General features: G+C 39.0%; 1 protein-coding gene across 2 annotated transcripts in view; it reads left to right on the top strand.

Moving 5' to 3' along the window:
* st6galnac3 (ST6 (alpha-N-acetyl-neuraminyl-2,3-beta-galactosyl-1,3)-N-acetylgalactosaminide alpha-2,6-sialyltransferase 3) overlaps positions 1-25,175 on the top strand; it is a 101,127-nt gene that overhangs the window by 25,366 nt on the left and 50,586 nt on the right. For both annotated transcript variants that reach the window (XM_059344611.1, XM_059344610.1), the window contains one exon: positions 23,680-23,874. In XM_059344611.1, the coding sequence (XP_059200594.1) occupies positions 23,806-23,874 (69 nt within the window). In that variant the 5' untranslated portion in view covers positions 23,680-23,805. The remainder of the gene's footprint in view (positions 1-23,679; positions 23,875-25,175) is intronic.

Below are 25,175 nucleotides of genomic sequence, written 5' to 3' on the forward strand. Positions count from 1 at the left end.
TTCACGTACCTGTGACATTTTTGGAGCCATATTTAGGTTAATGTTGGCATTCAATGTGCTGTTAAATAAAGCAGGATTTGGTAAGGGTAGAATAATGTCTAGCGTATTTTGGAACTGATGTGCCATTGTGTCAAGTATCATGTGGATTAGGGATATTATGTGGTATGACAGTGTCTTAGTATAGTATATTTTGGGTCTCATATGGCATTATTACAGCATAATTTAGGTGTATTTTGTCTAATTAACAATGTTTCTTTTCAAAGAAAATATATAGAAGGTGTGTGGTGATGGTGATGTAATGTATAATTTATACATCATTTGTACAATGTATTATAATTTAAAACGTACTTTCACAAGTTATTTATTTAAAAAAGCAGCAATCTGAGTACAAAGTCAAAAGAATCATTATATTGTTGATAATTATATTGGTGTTTGTACCTTCTAAAATCAGTATCGGTATCAGCCTCAAAAATCCTGTATCAGTCAGACGGTGTGCTTTACTGCATAAATAGTCTAGTTTGTGTGTAATTTGCTACATAAACCTCTTAGAAGAAGAAGAAAAGTATTGCAAGAGAGGGCAAAACACTTTGCAAGGAAATGCGAAACATATTGTGGGGGAATGCAAAAGTATTTTTCAAAAACATTCTCGCCATGTCCGTTAACTGACCCTGTACAAATTTGGTGAACAGACCTACTGAAGTGTTTTGGATACATGTCTGCAAAGCTAGCTCTGTTGCTAGCTGCTGCATGGAAATACAATACAACTGACACCAATACGATTGATTCTGATCATTTAAAACAACCAGAGGTGGCATGAAACAACTTTTTCCCCCTACCTTTACTGTCTTTACCAACAACTAAGCTGTTAAAAATGTTTTTTTCATTTAATAGTATCATGCTCAAATTGTGAAACAACTGCTCCCCTAAAGGAAGGAATACATTGCCCACAACAATGCCTTAATATAACAGTAACTGTTCACGTGACACATGCTGCTCACCTCTCTCTAAATTTAGTGAAGCATCTATGAAATAGTTTAGGTTTATGGATGGGATTGGATTATACATGGCCCGATACTGATACTGAATATTGTATTGAAAAAGTAATATAAGCACATTAACATTTCAGAGTCATATTAACAGGAAGCTTTGTGGTTCTTTACATTCTAGGAAAATATGCGGAATAGCTGTAGTATCATCATTTGTATTTTTTTATTCCGACTTTTTTCTGACTGAATGACCTAAAAGAAAGTCTTTGTCTTGTGGCTTCGCTGTTGCCCCTTTTGAGCCGACAGGGTACCATTTAAGCGTGTGGCTTCTTTATCATGGTAATGTAACCTACATCTGTTGTGCAAACACGCACACACTCACACACACTGCAGCAGAAGAAGCTAGGGCGAGGATTAGCTTATTCACAGTGGTAACCAAGGGTGATAACCTCACTCCAGATCTGGCATTAATCCAGCGGTCGTTGTTGCAGTAACTGGGCCAGCGGGCCGTTCCTTCGTACCAGAAACCTTATCAACATCTGGGAAGACTTAAGGCTTTACTTGATCTCCCTACGTGTCGTTAGTCATGTTGGTCAGGTAGTCTCTAATCCTGGGAGGTTTAATCATGTGCCACTCTGCTGGTTCGAGGTGATTGAACTCTGCTGCCAGCGCTGGTCATTTTCTTAGCTGCTTTTTTTTTTTTTTGGTCTCTGTTCCCAAAATACAAAGAAAAGGCACCCAGAGTTTAATGAAAGAGGTGATATGGCAGCCTACAAATTAAGTTCCACTATATAATTGCAGTCACGGTCAGCAGCATAAAATTACATGTCACTCACAAAGAACCTCTGGGCCATAACCTCTATTATTATTGTACATGCATTCACAGAGGAGCCCTCTAAAGCGGTAATGTCAAGGTTGAAGTTTTATACTTTAATTACTCTAAAACAAGAGGACTGGACCAATATTCATGAAGTAAAGAATTAAGTGCAGTTATTAATCTGCCATTGTTCTTCCAGACATCAGGAGAAAGTGCAAGCACATTGTAATCACTGCTGTAATTTACCTTCATTTTCATTTAAAAAGGCAACACTGCTCGGCCCTCACTGACTACAGCAGGGGTTCCCAAACTCTGCCTTTTCAAGGAACCATATATAGCCTCTGGAGGGGACTTCCCTGTTGCAATGTTTTTTAAATAACGTGTACATTATAATGGCAAATATAAAAAATCAAACATACAGCTTCTTAATATATTTTCTTTTAGTTATTCCTCTTCTACCACTGGATAAGTGGGAGAAATGGAGGGATGGATGGATTTAATAATCAGTCTTTCGGTTTCAGTTATAAACATTCCTTGTCATTTCTGTCTTAACAATATTCAACAGTAATATTAACAGTAAACATATTTTCTTTTAGAGCCTTTCTCTTTTGTTTGGTCTGTTTATTTATTGCATTCAGTGTCTTTTGCTATAAACATTTTGTAATTTCTGTCCTAACAACATTTCACTTTTTACCACATTTTTTGTGTTTTTCTCTTTGTATTTATTTATTTCATTCAGTGTGTCTTTCTTCACAACAAAGTTTCCGCAACCCCCACTTTGAAAAACAGTAGACCGGAGCACAGTTCCACTTATGGTATTCTTACAGATTTGACTTCAGATTTTGTTGTTTTGGGGTAGAAAAAACAAACATAGGTGGATTTAAGTGACATGCAATATTCATTTTTGGAGACTTTGCCTGCAGTCTGCATTTAATGTTTGCTTCCTTGAGAAACTGTTTTAATCACAGAGATTAGAAAAGGTGCTTGTTTTAATTGTTATATATAATCAGCAGTGGTTTCCCAGACTTTATTAAACCTCTCTGGCTGCTCCCAAATTATCTTTCCACACACTTGTGGAGTTCTAACAATTGAAAACTCAACTTTCAAAAGAACATCTTTACTTTTTTTGTGAAGATATTCTCAGAGACTGAGCTTTTGTCTCCCAAAAACAAACCAAATGTCTCCACATGGTTCCTTGTTTTGGCTGAAAAGCATAGATACTTAAAATACTATTGGTATAGGTATTAGATCTAAAATGAATGTCATATATGGCAAGGAAACACAGAAAATACTCATATTTGAGCACCTGATACCTGAGAATATTTAGATTTTTGCTTGAAAAAAACTTAAACCAATGAATCTTTTAATCGGTTCACTGTCACAGTTAAAGATCACAGACTTGATTTAATACAAAATAATATCCACAGTGACTCGAAACAAGATTAAGTAGCGTTTTACTGAAACCATTATTATCCCTAACCTTAACTCTTTTAGATAGTGCAATGTAAAGTAATAAACAACCTCCATTTCTAGGAGACAGAATTTAATTTTATGCCAGTCGACAAATTGATTCATCATCTTATTGTTTTGGCTGTAGTTTGGAGTCTGCAATGTTCTTTTCTTTACTGAAAAAGCTGTTTTAATCCCCAAAGGTAAGATAAATTGTGTTTTTATAAAAGCAGTGCATTTTTGAGATTCAATAAATCACCTAAAGCTGCTCCTAAATAATATCAAATATCTTCTGACTCTCTTGGGGGTCCAAATACTCTTTAATCTTCTTTTGTGTCTTGTATTAACATCGGTGTTTACCTTGGTGGTCTTAAGAGGGATAACTTTCACATAATCAGCTGGTGACGGTGTTTGTTTTTAACTACACCTTTCCGATCCGTCTGCAGCACACACACACACACACACACACACACACACACACACACACACACAGACACATCAGGTTCTTTAGGGATTAAAGGGTCACAAACTATTTCAGGATTAAGACTGGCCTCTTAACACTTCGCTCTCCAGTCAGCTGCGAACTCCCATTTGTAGTTAAAGACAAGCGAGTGCCATCAGTACGATCTGTGAGTCAGAGATAGAGCTGCCAAGACGGCAGATCGTTGGTGGTCAGATGGCATCATCCGGCCCTGATGATTTCCAGGAGGAACTGTGGAGTTTTGGGTTTGAACATGATCCAGGAGGGGATTTGCCAACTTACTGCTGCGTGGAAATGACAAATACCGGATGGACTTCACAGTGTGTATGTATGAAGGAATGGCCAATAGTTGCTCGGTCTGTGTGAGATGTGACATACTGTTGTGTGAACAAGCTGTTGGTGCTGTGATATAGGTGTCTTGTTTGCCCTGTGGCAGAAGAGAGGATTGACAAGTGTGGAAGGTGGCAAATAAACAGAAATCTCTTATTGCTGCAATATAAAAAAACATTTGTGCTGCATTTTATGATTTTTTTAAATTTATTGTTTAGTAATCCAACAGTTATTTTAGATTAAATTATTGTTAACTGATTAAGCTCCAAAGAGTTCTTTGTACCAGGCTGTAGTGAAACACCCCTTTTCGACCAAGGCAGTTTAAGGACTGGTTCAGAGGCGGTGACTCATCTTGAACCAGTTCCTCGCGTTACAACAGCCAAAGAACTGCCTCTCAGCCAGGATCACTGGTACCAGAGCAACACTAACTCTTTGCTGGTCTGGAACCAGGAACCGCTTACGTCAAGGGCTGGGGGCGGGTTTATTGTGACCAACAAGACCAACTAAAACGTGTATCGCTCATTTTATTTTATTAGTTTAACCGCAATGTGATACGGGCTAGCGTTAGCGGGCTGGCTTACAACAAAGGCTCACTCTTACGTTCGGTGTTAGTAAGAACGTAATTGCTGTCCATAACAATCAAGACGAGCAGCACCAAAGTGTTGTCCAAGTCCTGTTTGGATGCCAATGTAGGTTCACAAAGCCAGGAGAAACATTTGTAGGGAGACAAACGGCAGATGTAGTCTGCCGTTGTTGTTATGATGCTTGCGGAGAGCGTATACAGACAGGGATGTAATGTATACTCCGGAAAAGCAAATAGGTTCTGAGAAGCACCAGCCCAGCACCAGGACTAGGTTCATATTGGTACAAAAGGGGTGTGTGGGAACTGACTCCCTTTTGAAGTCAGTCTCAAGTTGCCAGTCAAGGAACTTCAGTTTTAGGCACTTCTACATTGGCTTCACTTTTCAGGATCGGATGTTGTTGCTTGTTTTGGATTCTTGATTGGACAGAAAAGCAATTTGAAGACATCTTTTGGCGCTTTAGTGAATTGTAATGGGTCATTTTCACTGATTACTATTATATACCAAATGATTATTTGAGAAAATGACTATAATCGTCAGTTGCAGCTCTAATTAAAATAGCTGTACATTCATTTTCGGTCCATTACTTCAGATAATTGACAGTTGTCCTTTTTGTATCATAGGATAAAGATAGGACTTGGAATGAGATTTTCCACCCAGGGCAAGACTCAGCAGGTGATTTTTCAAGTTTTATGTCGCTATATAAAAATAGTTAACATGACAAACTGTCATACTGAAGTCAAATGACACTTTGTGGGTATACATTTTCCTCTACTTGTTTTCTATTCTGTGGTTTTCTTCCTTGGCACATTTTCATTCCACCAAATCACACATTTCTGGGCAATGTTATCAACTTTTAGGAGCATTTATGTCCTTAGTTTGTGTTAATTTCCTAACATGAAGTAGTTACAGAGTCATACAGCTCCCAGCCAGTTGGACTCATTTCAGTGTGTTGCACTATTGCTGGATTACATTTGGCAAGTCCTCCTCCCTGAACATTGTGCTGTTGGCAAGGCCTAACTGCCCACTGGCACAGAGGCGAGCCAAAGCCCCAGAAGAGACCGATCAGCAGAGGCTGTTTGATAAGGAGTTATGCTCTCCATAGACTTGGATGTGGCTTAAAAATGCCGTCCAAATGACACGAAAATAAGACATGCAGAATCATAAGGGGTGGTAGAAGGCGTCGGACTGAGATTGAAGACTGTGTTTGAGTATTTTCCTTGGTGAAGTGTACTTAAGCAAAACACTGAACCATGTTTAGCTCCAGTGGTGCTTGTTCTGTACCTGACCCTGACCTTAAAGCTGCTTGTGGGAAGTAGCAAGTAATCCTTCTTTGGAGTATCAATTTGGTATCATATTTTTAAGAATTCCTGCTGCTCACAAATTATTTCTGGGCCCACAAAATTCAAGAATGCAAATTGGTCCAACTCAGTTTGATTCAGGCTGGACCTCATCAGGAGCCAGCCCTGTCGCCAGCAAAAAATGTTGGCATTGTATGTTCCTGCAGACCACGGTTAGTAATAGGTCACCCTCGGGAGGGGAGGCGGATGGGACCAACAAACCCATGGGAAAGCAGTGTACGTGTCCTGTTAATGGAAGTTTTGTCATGTTGTAGTGTCTTTGTACCATTGTTGGAAGTTATGTCTAAGCCTAACAGGGTTATATTTTAAGTCTAACCCTGTTATTCTTACCTAACCTTAACCTTAAGTGGTTTAAAGGTGTTTAAACAGTGATCATCACATGTCTAGAGCATGCTGCGGCCGTCACATGTCACACTGAGAACAGGTTGCAGCAGTTCAGAAACATTCATATTCAACATATTTGATTCAGTAGGGCTCGACAGTAACAGCTGCCAGGTTGGCAATCCTTAAAAAATGTTCAGTTCTTGGTCTTTGGTCGCCATCAGTCACAACCATTTTTTAACATATAAATAATTTTATATAGCCCCAAAATTACTGCTCTCTTGTGGAGACCGCATCACATCAACTGCGTTAATAAAATGGTCAATTCAATATTTCTCTTAAGTTGGGCTGTAATAAGGGCATTCGATTTCTTATACTTCCCAGACTGTTCTGTTTAATTTGATGTGTCTAATCGACTAAACAGTGTTTAAATTAACTGTTTATGTTTGGGTAACGTTTGATTTATTAACTTTAGTAACGGCAAATTTACAGTAACATTTTGGACATCTCATCTTAGTAAATTATTTGGTTATTGAACTGACACCTGCATAGCATTTTAATGACCGATCTCTAAGTTGACTTAAAATGGCAACCATATTTTCAGTTTTGGCAAACCAAACGCTGATACCTGGTTTCTGGCCTGGCAGCATATTTTAAAAATACATCTAATTCAAATATATAGATTCAAGGTTATTAGTGTTTTGCAGGAACAGAAGTACATGTGCAATGCAGACATTCCCTCAGGTGACTGGGTTGCAGGTGCACTCTTGACCTCACAGCCACGCTGCTGTAATCCTGTATGTGTCTTCTCAAGAGAAAGTGAGGTGGCAAGATCAGGCGTGGCTGTTACCCTGAGTAACGGCAGATTTTGTGCAGCTCGCCTTGAGCTTTCTGCGCTCCGCCCTTAAACCGAGCCTCTGAGCAAGCAGAAAATCCCTGTAATTGCATTAGTGTTGTCCAACTGTGCCACGCCCGCGCCCTCCAGACTGGCTATTTTAGCTTGATTTATTGCCTTGACGTGTTCAGATTTATTCTCATCCTATTGCAGAATGTGCAGACAACATCAGATATCCCTGACAAAAAAATCCCAGCTTTGATTCTCTTTTCTGTGTCTTTCCGTCTTATTGAAGTGTTGTGCTCAGTGGGAGCCAGGTTTGGTCATATACAGGCTCCTTCCTGAGGGCCCTTGACCAAGCCAGCTAATAAAAGGTTTCGGTGCCACTGTTATTATCCCCAGTGGAGTCCCAGCAGTGCTCTGGGCGCCGGCACCGGGCGGCTGATTACCTCCGTGAACTGAAGAGGTTGACAGACACAAACAGAGCCTGGCGGTTAAGTGAGGGCATTAAATAAAGTGCAGTCAATTTTTTTCATGAAATATAATCCCCTGCCTGCTTTTATGCTCGCCTGTGCCCGGGAACTTTCTGTTGTTGTGGTCGTTATGAGAGAAGGAAATGGGCAGCGGTTCAAAATGCCACAGTGTACTCTGGGTAATGTTGCATCTGTTCACTGGGCGGTTGCTTTGTGAGGAACTTGTCCTGCAGTTTCGAGTCATGCTGTTGTGTTTGAGGTTTCACGGAGTGGTTTTGTGATTGTTTTGTCCGACTAGATTTGTATTTTGGATTCTTATTGATCTCCCTGACGTCCGCAGGTGTTTGCTGCTGTTTTTATTTTTCGCTTAGGACTCTGACACTGCTGCTGCTTACCCATCCTTTACCCACACACGCACACACATTGAATGCCACACTCTCCCACCTGTCACTTTTGCACAGTGCAGTGCAGCAGCACCACAGAGGCTTTGACAGAAAAGACTCTGCAAACTTTATAGTTGTTTTCCAGAACGAACACCTGGGTTTGCCACATAGCGGCGATGTTTGGTGGCCCTCGATTCACCTGGTTGGTTTGTTTATTGTGCGAAACAGCTGCTCCACTTTAATTCACAGTGCTGTTGTTCGAGCTCTCAGAGGACCTCCCCAGTCTAAAGAGGATTAATGAAAAACAATAAGCTGTGCTGGCAAATTGTTAGAATGTTTTTTGGTGTTAGAAATTTCTAAGAAATCTCTGCTGCTTTAAACAAATAGGGTTCAGTTGAGACTTTCCCAATAAAAACATGAATTTTCAGACTTAAGGATATATCTTAAATACAACACATCCTTTATCAGATCCAACATATCCTATTTGTTCTGTGGCTCAGGATGAGATAAGGCCAGATTCCTCCATATCTGTCTCTTATTCTGCTTGGCACTGATTACAGTGTAACCACATCCTGACAGATTTTTAGAGAAGATTGATGTATCTGCAAAAATCTTTTATCGCTCTATACATAGTTTTAAATAACTACTGCTTTCCTCATAAGATTATATATATATATTTATATATATTTGGCGCTTTAATACCATATAGAACAACTGCTTGTGACTGGAGGTAAAAACAAAAGACTCAAAAAAAGTCAAACTAAAATCAAAGTTTTACGGTTCCAGTAGAGTTAACATTCAGGCTTTAAGCTTAAAGGGATAGTTGGGATTTTTGGAAGTGAGGTTGTATGAGGTACTTACTCACAGACGATGCTGGTGATGGTTTGGAGAACCAGAGGCCCTCTCCAGACTGCAGACAGGGACTGTCCCAAAATGTATTGTCACCACCTAAACAAAGGCCCACCCTAAACATGTTATACCTGTTTATGTATACGTATATTAACGATATGGCCACCAATTTTTGTGGCTATCCACAGCTGTTTCATTTGGCGCTACTTTTTGTGCTTCGTGCTGCTGCAGATCAGCTGTTTTGGTCAGAATCCAGCCGCTAGTTACAGCTGGAGACAACAAATAGAAGAAAATAAAAATGAGCGATATAATTATGAAGACAGAATTATATCTTTATATTGGTACACACAGAAGAAGAACTTTTGCAGATGGAGACTAAAACCTCTGTGGAAACTAGACCCTGAGATGAAGCCCAAAAATAGAGCCTGAGCTACCAGGTTATGCAGATGTATGTTAACTGTGAATTCACACCTGCAGACCCGAAGAGCTGTTGCTGCCATGAGAGGGACTTGGTTCTGTTAAAATATGTTTTGTGACAGGCCCCGTCTGCAGTCTGTTTCTACTTCATGGTATACATTGACTGTGGGTAAATACTAGGGATGGGCGTTTGGAAGAAGCATGCCAACTTGATGATCTATAATGTTAACTATCAATCGATTAATCGCTGCATGCATACATGCGCAAAAAAACAAACAAAAAAGATACTATCCAAAAGCCTGTTTTGATAACGGACGCTTTTATTTTGAAAGCATGAAAAGAGACTTGATCCTGTTGATCGTCAAACTAACTCCAGTGAGATTAAACTGTAAAGATAACGTCAAGGAGTTCAATGTTTTATGTTTTAGCCCCCCGAAGAGGCATGAGGTTCGTTTACACAGTAATCATTCATATTTTGGTGTGTTTTGTGTTTAAATAAGTTTTTGATAAAGTTTAACCTAGTAATTCATGCTAGCAAGGTTTGATACAGTAAGCTAGTTTTGCTCAAATTAATACTCTTGTATTTCTGTGTTTTATAATTGTTATTGCAATTTTCAGTTTGCTAACTGTAGCTTTATCCACCTTAATTCTCAGCTGTTTGGCTTATTGACGTACAGCCGCAGAACTGAACACTCGGCGTGTTTCAGTTCAGTGACACTGATACACAGTCAGGGATGAAATAAATATAAAAAAATACTCAGGTCGTTTAAAAATTCCACGTGATCGACCAAATTCTTAACGACCATTAACTGATCATCGATTAATTATTTCTCAACTTCAACTTCTTCAACTTTCTTTCTTTCTTTCTTTCTTTCTTTCTTTCTTTCTTTCTTTCTTTCTTTCTTTCTTTCTTTCTTTCTTTCTTCAACTTCCCTTCAAAATATCTGAACTATCCCTTTAACAGGATGCCTCCTCCTGCTCTGTATTCACAACTTCACTCCAACTACGTCTGCCCAGATCACTTTACCTCACCTAAGAACATTCCAGCTACTACCACATATAATTGAGACTTGTCAAGTGTTTATTTTTCTTTTACCCCCTTCTTCCTCTTCAGTTGGATGAAAACACTTGTGTTTGAGTGGGCTTTTTGTTTATAAAAGCATCTCTTCAAAGTCAAAGTAGTTAAAGAAATGTACCTTTGCGAGTTAGAACAATGCATTTATAACCTCAAGGTATCTCAGGAATCATCCCTCTGAGGGCTGAGCACCAAACAGGACAAATTAATATTCTTTTTTTTCACCACAGAGCCACTTAAAAATTCAGTGAGCATTGCTGCTTTCTGTCTCCGACAGCCTTGAGGAGAAGTTTCCTTGTCAGACACATTTCTTTAACAAATAACACCTTTAAGAAAACCTCCGCAGAGGCCGGACGTCTGTTTAGTCAAGTGGAGAGGAAAACTGGCGACGCAGTTTGTTCCCCTCATCGTGCAGAAGATGTACTGCATCTGTCTGTCTGTCTAATCCTTTCAGATTCTCAGATGTCGACATAGTTTGCACTGCTGATATATATACTCAAATTTCTCTGTGTGAGCAGTCATGCTGTGTGTAATCACTACCAATGAGATGAGGCTCTATTATGGAGTTATGGAGGGATACCATTGAGTTTCAGGGGAAATATCAGTTGCTAAATGTCAGTAATCCTGTGCTGGCATTTGGCAAATTGAAATGGATTTTCTCTGGTCGATGTTTTTCTCAACAGCCACATTCCCCCCGCTGCCTTCGCCTATCAAACACAAAGAGGCAGTGAGAATAATTGCTATTCTGCTGTAAAGTACTCCATTCAAAATTGAGTGTGCGGCATCTTCTTTCTATCGCATTTAATTTTTGCACTAAAGGTTCTCTGCAGTGCGGAGCTGTGGTGGATGGCGAGCAGTAGATTCATTACTATACAGTAGCTTCGTCCTTGGCTGGCGGCGCGGTCTCCTCTGCCCGCCGGCCATCTGTGACCATAAGAGCCAGCTACTTAAAAACTCCAATATTACAACGGGATAAAACTAAAATGGCTTTAGTCATAAGTGAGCGACAGAAGTCATTTCCTGTGATTGGCTGAATGCTGCCAGACATTCTGGCTCCATGTTCTCTCTAAATATAACCCTCGACAATAGACGTTATAGATATTGTAGGATAGGCTTTTAAAAAAAAAACATTTAGTCTCCATTTGGCCATAAAGACAAGTGAGTGGAGCAGGTGGTCTGACACATGCAGCTACTGTGTCTTTATAGCCAGGCTGTCCCTGCCTTCACACTGTGTTTATTTCATTATTTTTTATGGTTGATTTACAGTTGATTATTTTTAAGCAAGTTTACAAGCAGAAATAAAGCTGCTCAACAAGAATGATTATGACAAAAAAAAAACCTTTCTGGGAAAAAAGTGAGAAGACACCACATGAATGCTGCATAAATGCCCTCGCAATGTTAACGCACTGTGGTTTGAATCTGCTCCAAAATATAATGAGCTCTTCCTCAGCCCCTGCTGCACCTTTCCACCAAGTTTAATGACAATTGGGCCAGTAGGTTTTCTGTTATCCTGCTGACAAGACAAACTAAAAACAGAAAATATTACAGTAGGAATAAAAAGCCTAAAAAGATGACTGATGTTATAAACAAAGTCAAACTAATCAAGAAAAGTAGTAAGTGACAAATTATTTTTCAAGGCGATGTCCTCAAATTTTTGTCTAACTTACAGTCCAAAACCCCCAAAAAGATTAAGTTACTTATAATCAGTAATGCAAAAAGTATTTATATCCTTTACTTAAGTAAAAATACTAATACTCCACTATAAATAAAGTTCTGAATTCGAAACCTTACAAAAGTAAAAGTATATGATTTGGAAAAATGTACTTGGAAGTATAAAAAACAAAAGTAGTCACTGTGTATATATATATATATATATATATATATATAAATATGTATATAATGTTTTTGGCTAATTTGAACTCCTTTATATACTGTTGAGTAGTTTAATCTCCAGCAGTGCATTCAATTCCATAAAACCATCATTTGTTTATAGCATGGTAGTCCTGTAAGAACCATGCACCTCTAAAAAGTGTTTTATTTATGAGAAAAGCAGCCCTGTTTTCAGCTTTGTGACAATGCATTTTCCAGTTGATCCAATAATTTGTTTTGCCTAAGAAGTAGGAGAATTTTGTCAACAGCTAGAGAAATACTTTATCCAAACATTCAAACATATTTGGAGATATGTTGTTTACTGTAATCTGATAAATGTAGGGGAGGAAAAATATTTGCCTCTAAATTGCAGTAAAGAAGAAGAAAAAAGGTGCATTAAATGGAAATACTCAAGTAAAGTATAAGTCCTTAAAATGTACTTAGTTACTCTCCACCACTGCTTAAGATGATGATTTAAGTCTATAACGCAGCAAATCCTCACATTTGAGAAGCTGGAACCAGAAATGTTTGTCGTTCGTGGTTGAAAAATGACTTACTCTGATGACTGCTGCTGTGTTTTGTGGGTTACATGTATGTTATCAACCTGAGAATTATTCTGAAGTGAAATAAAGAACCCTATCCAGAGAGAGATGGAGCTTTTAAGGGCTGTGAGGAAGAAATCGACAGTGATGTCAATCCCTTCACGGAGCAGAAAGTCTTTATGGCAGCAGGATAACTCGCAGTCAAACATAAAAACTCAATATGCTTTGTTTCTGACAGGTAGACTCATTGTGCTCACACAGATATGCAGCTTCTCAGCTTCTCAAAGAGCAGATTTTTCTCTTTTTTTTTTCTCACTTTGACAAATTCTTCACTTTCTCAAGTGAGCGAGCAGCAGCCTACGCAGCAGAGCATAGAGCTTCACCAAACTGTTTCTGTGAACATATGGTGGTGTTTTTTTTGTTTTTTTTCCCCTCGTCCCAAAAGTTTTGTGGATCCAGAAGGGGGAAGTGAATATTGTAGAGTGTTTAATCCTTTATACTTGTGGGGATTATGTTCCATTTGATATCAGATATGCATTAGTCAAATGGGTTTTGACTGCTTTCCAGTCACGCATTCAAGTACACGTGTGCAGATAGCACACACACACACACACACACACACACACACACACACACACACACACACACACACACACACACACACATGCACACCCACATCTACTGATTAAAACAGGGATTTGCAGTATTGATGTAAGCTATTAAAAAATAAATGGGTAAATTGGGTGTTTCTTCCTTATCGTCGCCCCCCCTGTAGAGTCTCATCCGTATAAAAGCAAACTGATTCTTTTTTGGGCCAGATTAAGATTCTCTGTGATGCTCTGCACTATAATGAAGCAGTATCATGCCAACAGAGCAGATTAGTGTTCATTTGACCTGGATTGAAGGATTTTCTTTTCATATGTCAATGCTGATAAGGGTGATACAACGGAAGTATCACGCACCAAGGGCAGCAGGCGGCATCAGGATGTTTTGTCATTGTGCTGGAAGAGCCAAACATCTGAAAAATGATTTGAATACAAAGTCACTGCAAGAGAGAAGAAAGTAAACCAAGCAGTGGCGAGTAACTAAGTACATGTACACAAATGCTGCACTTAAAGGCACACTACGCAGGATTAGACGTTAGTGTTTGTAAACACAACGTTCAAACTTGGCTCCTCGGCTCAACGGATGTAAAAGAAAACCCCACATTCACTCCTGTTTGGAGCAAGCTTTGTCCACTTGTTGTTCCGCCTTGCTATATATTTTTTGGCAGGATGTTTCACCATGTCCAAAGCCTGACATCCAGAAACATCCCGAACACAGCAAAATTAAAAGAAAAGAGAAAATACAGACAGAGGACAGGGACTCGGCGGATACAAACACCACCACACACTTTTACTAGATCTTAATATGATTGAGAGGAATTATATTTGTTTGAATCCATACATTGCCATTTTTTTGTTGTTGTTTTTGAAAGAAAATCCTGAATAGTTGATTGGTTTTGAGGGTAATTGTACTTTACTTGAGTTTTCCATTTTTTATTTTATACTTCTACTCAACTGCAATTCATGAGGAAATTCTTTTTCACTACATTTATTTGACAGCTGGGTGAAAATGTAAAGACATAGTTTTATGTCAAATTATGACATCTCTTTTCTTAAGATGTCACAAAACATTTTAGTTTGTGACATCTTAAGAAAAGAGATGTCTGCGAGTTATCAGTTCCACCAAAGAGAGATTTCCCCTCTAAACCTCTCAGATCAGGCTGAACAATTTGGAAAAGAGATCTAATTTACATTATTTGATTATCTGATATTGCAGTTGTGATATGATTTGCAGTTCTCCTACAGTTGCAACTGGCATTTATATTTTCATTATTGTTTTATGGGTTGATTGTTTTGTTAAGCTGACCGTTTAGCTTCTAAAATGTCAGGAAGTAGTGAAGAATACTCATCACACTCTCACAGAGTTTAATGTCTGGTTTTGTCCAACCAATAGTCCACAACCAAAAAGTGATTCAATCTGCAACGTTTCAAATGAGAGAAAAAGCAGCAAATCCTCACATTTGAAAAGCTGAAACCACATAATAACCAGCAATTTTGCTCCCGAAACAACTTATATGTTACAGTTCTCGGAATTCAGTGTGCAAGAATTCTGGTTCCTTCTTAGTGCAGTTTGATCATAATTTCTTGTGTCATCAAGGACTAATAGGATGCAAAGCTTGGCGAGCTTTTTACCTGTTGTCATTTTGATTAAAAATGTTCTTGCTCATGCTGCTGTTTGGATCTGCCAACAATGATAATTCATCAACTTACAACAAAATAGATTTTCTTGGAGATGATGGATTATGGGAAATATGTTATTTGCTCACCAGACGCCTGACAAACAATCTGCACAGTCAAACGTATTTGAATGAGGCCGGATTGTTTGTATTTGCAAAGTAAACACTTTTCAGTCTTTGCATGTGGCTGCTCTGGTGTTGTTGGGAACACTTGATAAATAAACCTCCTGCTGCTGGAAACTGGCTGATTAATGCAGTGTAACTAAATAAAAGGAAGTGAGTGTTTCTCCAGAGCAGAGCATTAGTCAGAGGAGCTCCACGATCCTTTTTTAAGAAGTGAAGCTGCAGCCGGAGCTCCTCTGGTCCCATCTGGGTGCCACATGACAGCTGTGTGAGGTGACTGCCCCCTCTGCTGGACTCTGCAGGGACCAGCAGGCTGCAAACCTCCCACGAGTGATGAACTTTGCTGCAGCTCGTTCATTTTTACGACTGTCCCTCTCACTTTGAGTGAATGCAGAGTGTGCAGAGACACACTTACTGCTTTTTCTCTGCAATACTGTACTTCAGTTCATTAATGCAGTGAAAGGATGGAAGAACAATGTGAAAGTGATGGAATAAAACATTTACTACCAATAAGCACCTTACATGTACTTAAATATTTAAGTATTTATTTCCTTTTTACTCCACTATATTGTTTTTAATCACTACAACTTTGAGTTATTTATTTTTCTTGCAAAATGTGATGAGCTTCTACAACTAAAACATTTATTCAGTGAAACAAAAAGGCCCCTCTTATCCAGTCATTCTAGTGTAAAATTGAGTCCTTGAAGTTTTGTTTTCTTATGAAAACTGAAAGAAATCTGCCTGTCTAGTAGGAATATTTCAACACAAATCAGCTTGTTTTGAGATGCTGAGTTGGCTTGAATTATAAACAGATTGAAAATTAAGGTTTTTAGGACAAAAAAATGAACTGAAATGCAGATTAACAGTCTAAAACTTAAAGTGGATAAATCCCTCAACAGCATGATAATCTTGCAATATGCAGTGTGTAATACTATTAAAGGGACCATTTGGCAAAACAAGTAGGCCTTTCACAATAACCACATTTTGTTGGACATGTTTTGTCCCAGAAATAATGGCGATAAATTATATTATTGTCATTTTATGTCATTTAAATGCTACGGATATAGTCATATTAATCAACATATTATCATGATGGGGTTCAGACGCTTTCTTATGGAAACTTTTTCAGCATGATTTGTATGTTATCCTATCAATGCAAGTACACCCTTTCAAAGAGCATACAACTTTTAATTTTACGTGCGTGTGTTTGTGTGCGTGTGTGTGTGCTGTTATTTCTAACACAAAGCAGAGGACAAAAGTGACAGAAAAATGTGTCTCAGCATAGTTTTTTCTGGTCATTTGGCTTCGGCTCTGTGAAAAAAAAACACTTAGGTGCAGCGCCCACGTCTTCTTATGTTCTGCTCTTTTTTATGGCATCATGTTGGCTTAAATGCTGGTTATATTCTTATATCAGACACACATACAAACACAGCAGGTGATATCACATGATAAATGGAAATGGCCTTGATAACCTTTGCTCAGCCCGATAAGTACATATTGTAATTACTTTGGCAGGCCTATTAACTTTTACTTTGAATGAAATGAATGAAAAAGATTTTGAATGCAGGACTTCTTGTAACTGAAATAGAAAAAAAAACACAAACTGTGCCCCTTTGTTGAGTAAAAGCCCCGTGTAAATAGCTGAATGAATGGAATTAATCATATAGTCATAAACCCTGTTATAAATACAATAACATCCATAAATTGTATTAATTCTGCTTCACAGTTCCTGTGTCAGTCTGAGCTCCTGTGGGTGAAATTTGGAGGGGAACTTGTGCGTGACGGTGTTACCGGCAGCAAAGAGTTGACTTCCTCCTCCGGGAAAATAATAGTTTGTTATCTCGTACTTGGATGACTTCTGAAGCGAGACCTTTGCTGGGAATATGACACGAATTAAGTAATGTGTCTGGACCTCCAACGCTCAATCTCAAGAGTGGCTCTTTGTTTATGCTCCTGTCTCGTTCCCCCGGAGAACAGCACTAAGGCTTTAAAACGAGAGGAGGAGGAAGAGTGAGAGAATAGACTCCGTAAATATTTTCTCAAACGCCTTAATTGAAATTGGATTTTAACTGCTCGCTGGACCGTGGTGGCAAGAATCAGGTGCCAGGGAGGTAGAAATTTTGCATTGCAAATGTAATTTTCTGTTTTTTTGCCCATTGCCCAGGAGGCACTCGAAAATAGCTATTAGATATGTTTTTTCATGAGCCACTTTCTTCAGGTTGAGCCTCTCATTATTCCAATACCCATCACGATTAGCTTTTTGCATTGAACTACAGTGTGGCCCTGTTGTTTACTGAGCTGGAGCGTTCGTCTTTGAGGGAAATTGTATTCTCTTCATGCCCAGATAGAGCCTGATGGAGGTGAAATTTTGATTGCACAATATGTATGGGGAAATAAACAGCTAATGTGCTTTGAGTTTTCATTCATCACACAAGAGTGTGGGGCACTTCTTGTTTATTATTCTGTAATTTTCAAATGTATTGCCTATTCGGTGTACGTTAAGTAGGGAACTGCTGCACTGATTGATACAGAAAGTAATGTTTGAATACTTATTTTCACCTGTAGATACCAAACACTGAGCAATCACATTCTCATATGTAATTGCCAGTGGTGGATATACTTTACTTGGTGAGGGCACTCAGAGATCACAGGCCTTTATTCCAGTCTTCTATGATATGCAAATCTGCAAGTGCAACCACTGTATCTGACAGGATATATCTCCAAAACTATTGGAAATTATGTCAAAATAGGACTGTGCATAGGTGAAACCTCATCTTCTCAGCTGTGCATTTTCTTTTATATTTCTAAATTGCAGTCAATGTTGTTGCTTATTGTTGTAGGTGGAAATTCCAAATTGTTTTCCTTCATATCTCGGGTAGTGTTAGCTGCACAATATTCCCATTTGGATATGAGTAAGAGTACAATAAGATGTATGTTTCAATTGTGGCGGTGTTACAATAATAACAAGCGTAACATTCTCTGTATGATCTTTGATGAGCTACATGTTTAGACCACTCTAGAGGATAACCTGTACTTGTGAATGTGGATTCGAATACCGTTGTTTTTCGACAATTGGCTATTTTTTTGTCACAATTGACCTTTACTACCACCTACTGTATGTTGAGATGTATGCCATTTATTCTGTATATTATTCTGTAGTGAATTTGTTTATCTGCCCCATGATTCGAATCCACACCAAAATGTTATTCCTCAGTTCCTCCTTGGCCCATGCTATGCTCTTCCACTAACTTTCATGATAATAGGACTGATAGAATTCCTGTTGTCCTGCTGACAAACAAACAAAACCAAGTATTACCTCCTTGGTGGCAGACAGATTTCCAGCTGGTGTGCTGAAATGACGGCAGGAGGGGAAAAAATTGTGCTGCTCTTGTACTTTGAACATATGTTCTACATCCTTCAAGACTACATAGAGCTACATATATTTAGCTATAAACACCCCAAAGCTTTAGTTATGAATTTTGCTCTGTCTGAATCTGAATGGAGAGCCTGTTTAATGTTGCAGGGAGATGGCGTTGATCTTTGTCTCCTCCTGCATTGTCAACAGACATAACGGCATGATGTCTTCATAAATGTTTAATGCTCCCATACAGCAGACCAAAACGAAGCCTGCAGGTCCTCCAAAGGCGCTTTCACAAAAAGTCCATTCGACTTGTCTGAATTAGAGTGAAATGTATATTTTTGGTTAGTTTTGTATCTGATCTGGTTTGCTTTTACAGTGCATTAATATAAGTGGACCAAATTTTTTTTTTAAATGGCTGAGGGGCATGCACGAAGGTGGAGGGCTGGAAATAAACTTTCAGTATTACTTGTTATTGGTTGGAAAGTGAGGTCTTTTAAACTTTATTTCAATTTTTTTTTCTGTGTGACCCTATAAGACTGAAATCTGTGAGGCTAAAATTAACCGTACAATACATACACACCTAAACCATGACTGGCCAATCGAACAGGTCGCTTTTCCATCCCTAGATTGACCACTTGCTGTTTCTCAATTTCTGCACAACTGTTGCCTCAATTATGAGGTGGCCATCAATAACTTTCTGCCAGTTTTCCTCCTATATGTAATCTGGTCACACAGGCTCACTGCAGGAGAGACTTGTAGAAGATTATAGCTCTCTCGTGTCCTGGGTCCCAATGATTCCACGCAGTCTGTCTGCGAACTCGGATCAATACATCCTCAGAGTAGGTTTTAGCACCTTTTAAAAATAGCCCCCTCAAAGCTTTCGGAGGGGGTGTGTTAAATGAAACATCCCCGGGCTGCAATCGTAAGTGGCACTGCAGTTAATGGCCATCATTGTCTGATTTGATGGTCGCAAACAAGGTCATTGCAGCTGCATATGGAGTCATATTCCTCAAGCGAAATGTTTTAACATTGACAGAAAGCTCTAATGTTGAAACTTTATAGCCTCTATGCTGCCTCACTGCTGGTGTTAATGGTCCCCTTCCCGGCTGGCGCTCCCCAACTCCCCTACTGTACTCCTTCCTCAACGTCAAGCCTTTCAGCTTCTCTGTCAAACGGCTCAACAGGCCGACTCCTGATCGGCCTGATGGATGAGCGAAGGAGGAGAGGAGTCGTGAGTCTCGCACTCGAGCGAGTGGAGGTTCAGCACCCCACTACGCCCACGCCGAGCCATCCAATCGCCCCCAGACTTTGACACATCATTTCCCCTGTGATTTGTGGCCAGATTGAGGTTGAAGGAGACAAGGAAATTTTCTGTCCTCATGAGAACAGATGGATGTTGCTGCGCTGCAGAATGAGCCGAGGGTTGTTTCTTTTTTTCCCCTCCCGAAGAACTCTCTTGCTTTATAAGGGATTGGTTTCATGCTTCATAATGGACTCCTGATGACTAGCTATTACAGCACATTTTCAGAAAATGACCTGCCCTTTTTTTTTCTCCTTTTGGGATGGCATCAAACAGACTACCTGTCCTTTCAGGAAAAGTGACGACTGCTATTTTGTATAATACTTTAAGTATATTGAGCATTTCTTATTTGTCCTCTTTGTGCTGTTTCATACAAGATCAAAGTTGAACCCTTCTGTTGTGATCAAAGATGGCCGGTAATGCCATGAAATGATGTGTGATGCAACATACATGCAATCGGTAAAATGCGATCAGGGCAGCAAATGGTCACCATCTTTCTCATCCACCCCCTCTCGTACGTGTTTGATCTCGTCTCGGAGAAGCGAAGCCTCCGGCGCCTCCCTTGGGATGTTTGATGTTGCAGATCAGAGTGTGTGGTGGTGCAGGCACTTTGGCTGTGGGGGCTCCACCATTACAGTGTGCCACATCCAATCTTCTTACCATCAGATTACTTCAAAGAATCTGTGAAACACCACCTTCCTAAAAATACAGTTTCCCATCGGTGTTGTATGTTAGATTAGCAGCACGTTATTGAAGTTTTCTGGGAAAAAATAAATAAAAAACGGCTTTGACTCTGCCGAAATCCATCATCACCTCAGGCTCCAAGACGTCGTAGTACACCACAGATTTTTTTCATCTCTGTCTGATTCTTTCTCTCTTCTGTGCATTGATCTCTCCAGCTCTGCCCTGCCAATAGCTTCTCCTCTGTTAGACCTTTCCTCGTCCTCCATTTCTTATCCATTATTCATCACTCTCAGCTCTTTCTGCCAAGCCATAATACCTCTTCCCGCCAGGCCATCCTTGTGCTGTTTTGCAATGTATGAAACAATGACAGCCTGGCTGTTGCTTCCTTGGTAGAGATGCTGAAACAGAAAAGAAGATAACAATATCTGTGCACATTTGACAAGGTCTCTAATCCCTTCACTTTGATACAACGAGACTAAGAGTCTACAGCCATGTTCGTCACTCTCTTGGGCTTCTCTAAACATAGTGGGGCTCTGAGCTAAATACTAAACATCTGTTATCATGTTATAAATGCAACCTCCAGGTCTGAGCAGTGAGCCAAAACTAGAAGTGCCTTAAGCTGCATTCTTCCAAAAATTCCAACAGGGGTCGCTGACAGCGGTTGCAGAGACATTTTGGTCCTATCTATCTCAATACAAAATGAGACAACTTCTCCCTTGATGTATTAATTCAGAAAAAAATCTCATGACAACACTTTGGTCTCAATCGCTAGTAAAAAATCTTCTTCAAGACAATATGATGTTAATTGTGTAAATAATGGTCCCATTTAGAAAAAAATAGAAGATAAAGAATCATATAATTTGGGATGCCAATGGAGTCTGGTAGTTCTGTGAGCTTCAATTTGCTGCTGCATTAACTTATCCAGGGCTGTCTTACAGCAAGGTATAAAATATTTTAAATATAGCGCACACATAAACTGATATTGAGTGTTTTAAATTGCTAACAAACATTTTGCTGCTGCCCCTGTCCTATCCTGTCGCTTTTGTGTCAGGTCAGTCGTGTTACTTCTCAAAGCTGGGGGGATGACCGCCATGTACTGTAGGTAATAGAAGTTAAGTTGGGGAATTTTGGAAATATTAAAAGTAAAAAAAACACGACATTTTAACATATTTGTAAGGAGACAACAATCAATTTTTCCAATGACCAACAAAAACATGAATGTTGAGTTAAAAAACCAACATATAGGGGGCGTGGCCTCAGTAGCCCTGCAGTAAGCAGTGTGCTATATGCATGTGATTGAGGAATAGCAGATAAGAAATTTGGTTGTTTAAGTCAAGATTATGCAAAATATATTTTCACCAACTATATTTAAATTCCCCGTTAAGGGCCAACCTTCAATTTTGTAAACTCCCGGTTTGTTCCCGTTTATTCCCATCAATTCCTGTTAATTCCCAAGGAAAGTTTCATGGCTGTGCACCTTTTAGTTGTCAGGATGTTTCCCTGTGAATCACAAATGTCTACCTGCTGGAGGTACTGACCAGAGTCGGTGGGATTTTTCCTCTGAGCAACTTTTGTGTCTGCAAAAAATTTCATGGTAATCCATCCGGCAGTTGTTGAGATATTTCAGTCTGAGCCAAAGTGATGAAGACACAATGTGATGACAGCTGTGTGCCAGCGAAGCTTTTGATGAGTAAATCACATTAGACAGAGTGAAAAGTAGAAATTATGTGTGTCAATGATCAGAAATTAAGTGTTAATCTCGGTAAATTGACTCTCTGAAGAATCCCTACTTCAGAGAGATCTTTTCATATTCGACGTCTGAAATTAGGGGAAGAGGTTACTGTGTTGAATAGAAAACATTATGAATGACACATTCTTCCCTTTATATCTTATAAGACACATTATAAAACCCCAGGAGAGTGCTCCAGGCTCTTTGTTTCACTGGTCAGACAAGATCGTAGTAGCTTGAGTAATATCCATTTTTATGAATCTTATTTAACTGTAAGAGAAAAAGATTCTCTTTCTGCACCAACATGCTTCATAATTACACAGTTAACATATATTGTCACATGTGGCTGGTGAAATACAATCACATACTTAACATTTGAACCCGGAATAATAAACAGATGAGCCGACAGAGAACTGAAATAAAACAGAAACAAACAGACACAACCTCAACTCCGCTGTGCCGTACACATCGTATAGGTTTTTCTTTTCACTAAGACACTAAATTTAGAGCTGTGCAACTCTGTGGAAGTATTGCAAAGTTAAAAGAACAAATTTGCATTTGCAGTGTTACTATACACTGAATTTAGCTGAAAGAATTGCATCACTTTTTGATGAAATGACCAAATATTTCCACTGTCCTGCCTCCTGTCAGCTCAGTGGTGCTGAAAGTTAAGCTGTAACTTTATATTTTCGTCAAGTTTTATGCAGCTTGCATTGCTTTAAAGTGGTTGCAAAAGCACAGAGTTGTGCAGTGTAAAGCTGTGTTGGATGCATTAAGAAACACATCCATCTCATAACATCTATGTGTGTAGTTTGAGTATTATATTATTTTATTGTAATGTATGCAGCCAAAATGTCCCACAGTCATCTTCCTTTTGTTGTTACATTGTATACCGACTGCTGAAATATAACATAGTTGTTGTTTTTATATGGTATATTTATTGCTGCATTTCTCGGACTTGTTACAAATGCTCTCAATTCAATTCAGTTGGCTTTATTGGCATGACGTAACAATGTATATATTGCCAAAGCAAGCATCAGAAAAAAGATAACAAGATAAGGAAAGCAATATTTAAAATAAATTATTATATTTAAAAGAAAAGAAAAACTAATAGCAATAAAAGAAAGCAATATTTACAATCATTGAATTACAATCAACATATAATTTATACAATCTAACTGTCCCAGCAAAAAAAGAAGAAAAATAAAATAAAAACAACAAAACAAAACAAAACAACCAACAGCTGTGTGTCACTCGCTGTCTCTCAGTGTGTGACAGGCAGAAACATAGACTGCTGCTAATCTAATCTACAGCTCTGTGACTCTTCCCCGAGGAGGAGCGGCAGTTTTTCCTCATCTGACCATTTTAAAAAACCTTTTTTGACGGATTCAAATTTTTGAATTTTCTCTCTTTCTCTTTGTTTCTTCCACAGAGGAAGTCGTTGATCGCCACCAGTCTGATCGTGGCGGTGTCGCTCTTCGTGGTGGTGGTGAACTACTCAGAGAAGCCCTACTTCCTCCTGCAGCCCGTGTTCGGTCAGACGTTCAGCAGCCACTGGATGTTCTCTAAGCAGCCGTACAAGGCCTTCAAACCTCACCTGGGCTATGTTAGCATCCCCAAACAGGAGGTGAGGGACACAAATACACAAAAACACACAAACACTGACCAGCAGCCTCAATCAGATACAACTCCATTCACTAAATCTTTTTTCATCTGCATTCAGATGTTTGACAAGACTAAAAATTAGCAGCTATTTATTACTATAAATAACATTTTTGTACCTTTCTTGCTTCTAATGTTGTCCATTCAAACTGATTTCCTGAAAAGTACAATATGGAACTTGGCTGCATCAAAATAGCAGAGTTACAACTTGACCTACTAATATAGTTTGTCTGAGTGGTGTATTTACGTTGTGCATGTGTTAGGCGTGTGATTTTCTGCCAGAAGTTGTCATAAACCTTTCATGGTAACTTTTCATCCAATTTAAAGCCAACATTTTAGGATAAGATCTTGGCCGTTTTTAAAGAGATATTTTAATCGGATGATATTTTACTAGGATTAGTCTGTAAGTTAGGAGGAGTCAGACACTGCCAAGATGGCGAAGGCCGTTGCCGCGGCAGCCTCAACCCACTTAAGAGCTTAATTTCAGCTCTTTGGAAACCTGGGTGAAACTTTGTCCATATTTTATGCCCTCTGTGGTTAAGAGGAGGTGCAGAAGTCTAGTTTTCTCTTAGACTAATTGAATTACAAAATGCTGAAAGGTTATTATGGAACTTTTGTCCAATTAGGTAAAAAAAATAAACAAAAACTGCCTACTCTTAATGAAAAAGACAAAGTGGTATTATATCAGTACTCAAGGCAACCAGTTAGAAAATTAAACTCTATGAGATACAGAGTGACTAAAGGCTGACTGATGTTTAATATTTTTTTTTCCAATTTTCAACAAAACATCAATAAAGTTCAATACATCACTTACAGCATTAACACAAATATTTCACAATGGACCTTTTTATATTTGTTATCTAAGTGTGAGTCATAATGCCACCCACAGCTTCTTTTATAGTGTTTTCATAATCTGTAACCCTCAGTTAACATTAACCTGCCACCTCACATCTTCACCTCAATAATGAAGGTGTATTCAGATGCACTGAAGCAAACGGCACAGCACCTCCTGAAGGATTTTTTTAATTCATTTTATCAGGTTCTCTGTGATGGATCTGAAAACGCCTGTTTGATGTCTCTTGTGTGCCTTATTTCTTTGTAATTCCAAACACCCATGTCCGTGATCCTATTCTCCTGCCTTCAAACAGCTCTGTGCTGTATATTCCCCGCACAATTTATGGAAATTGAAATATCAAAGCCCTTTAATTCCCACCACATCCAAATGTAAAAAAACAACAAGCAGTGTGTTTGTTGTTTGGGGAGGCA

This window comes from Centropristis striata, chromosome 11, assembly GCF_030273125.1.
Source record: "Centropristis striata isolate RG_2023a ecotype Rhode Island chromosome 11, C.striata_1.0, whole genome shotgun sequence".
In the NCBI taxonomy this organism is placed as follows: domain Eukaryota; kingdom Metazoa; phylum Chordata; class Actinopteri; order Perciformes; family Serranidae; genus Centropristis; species Centropristis striata.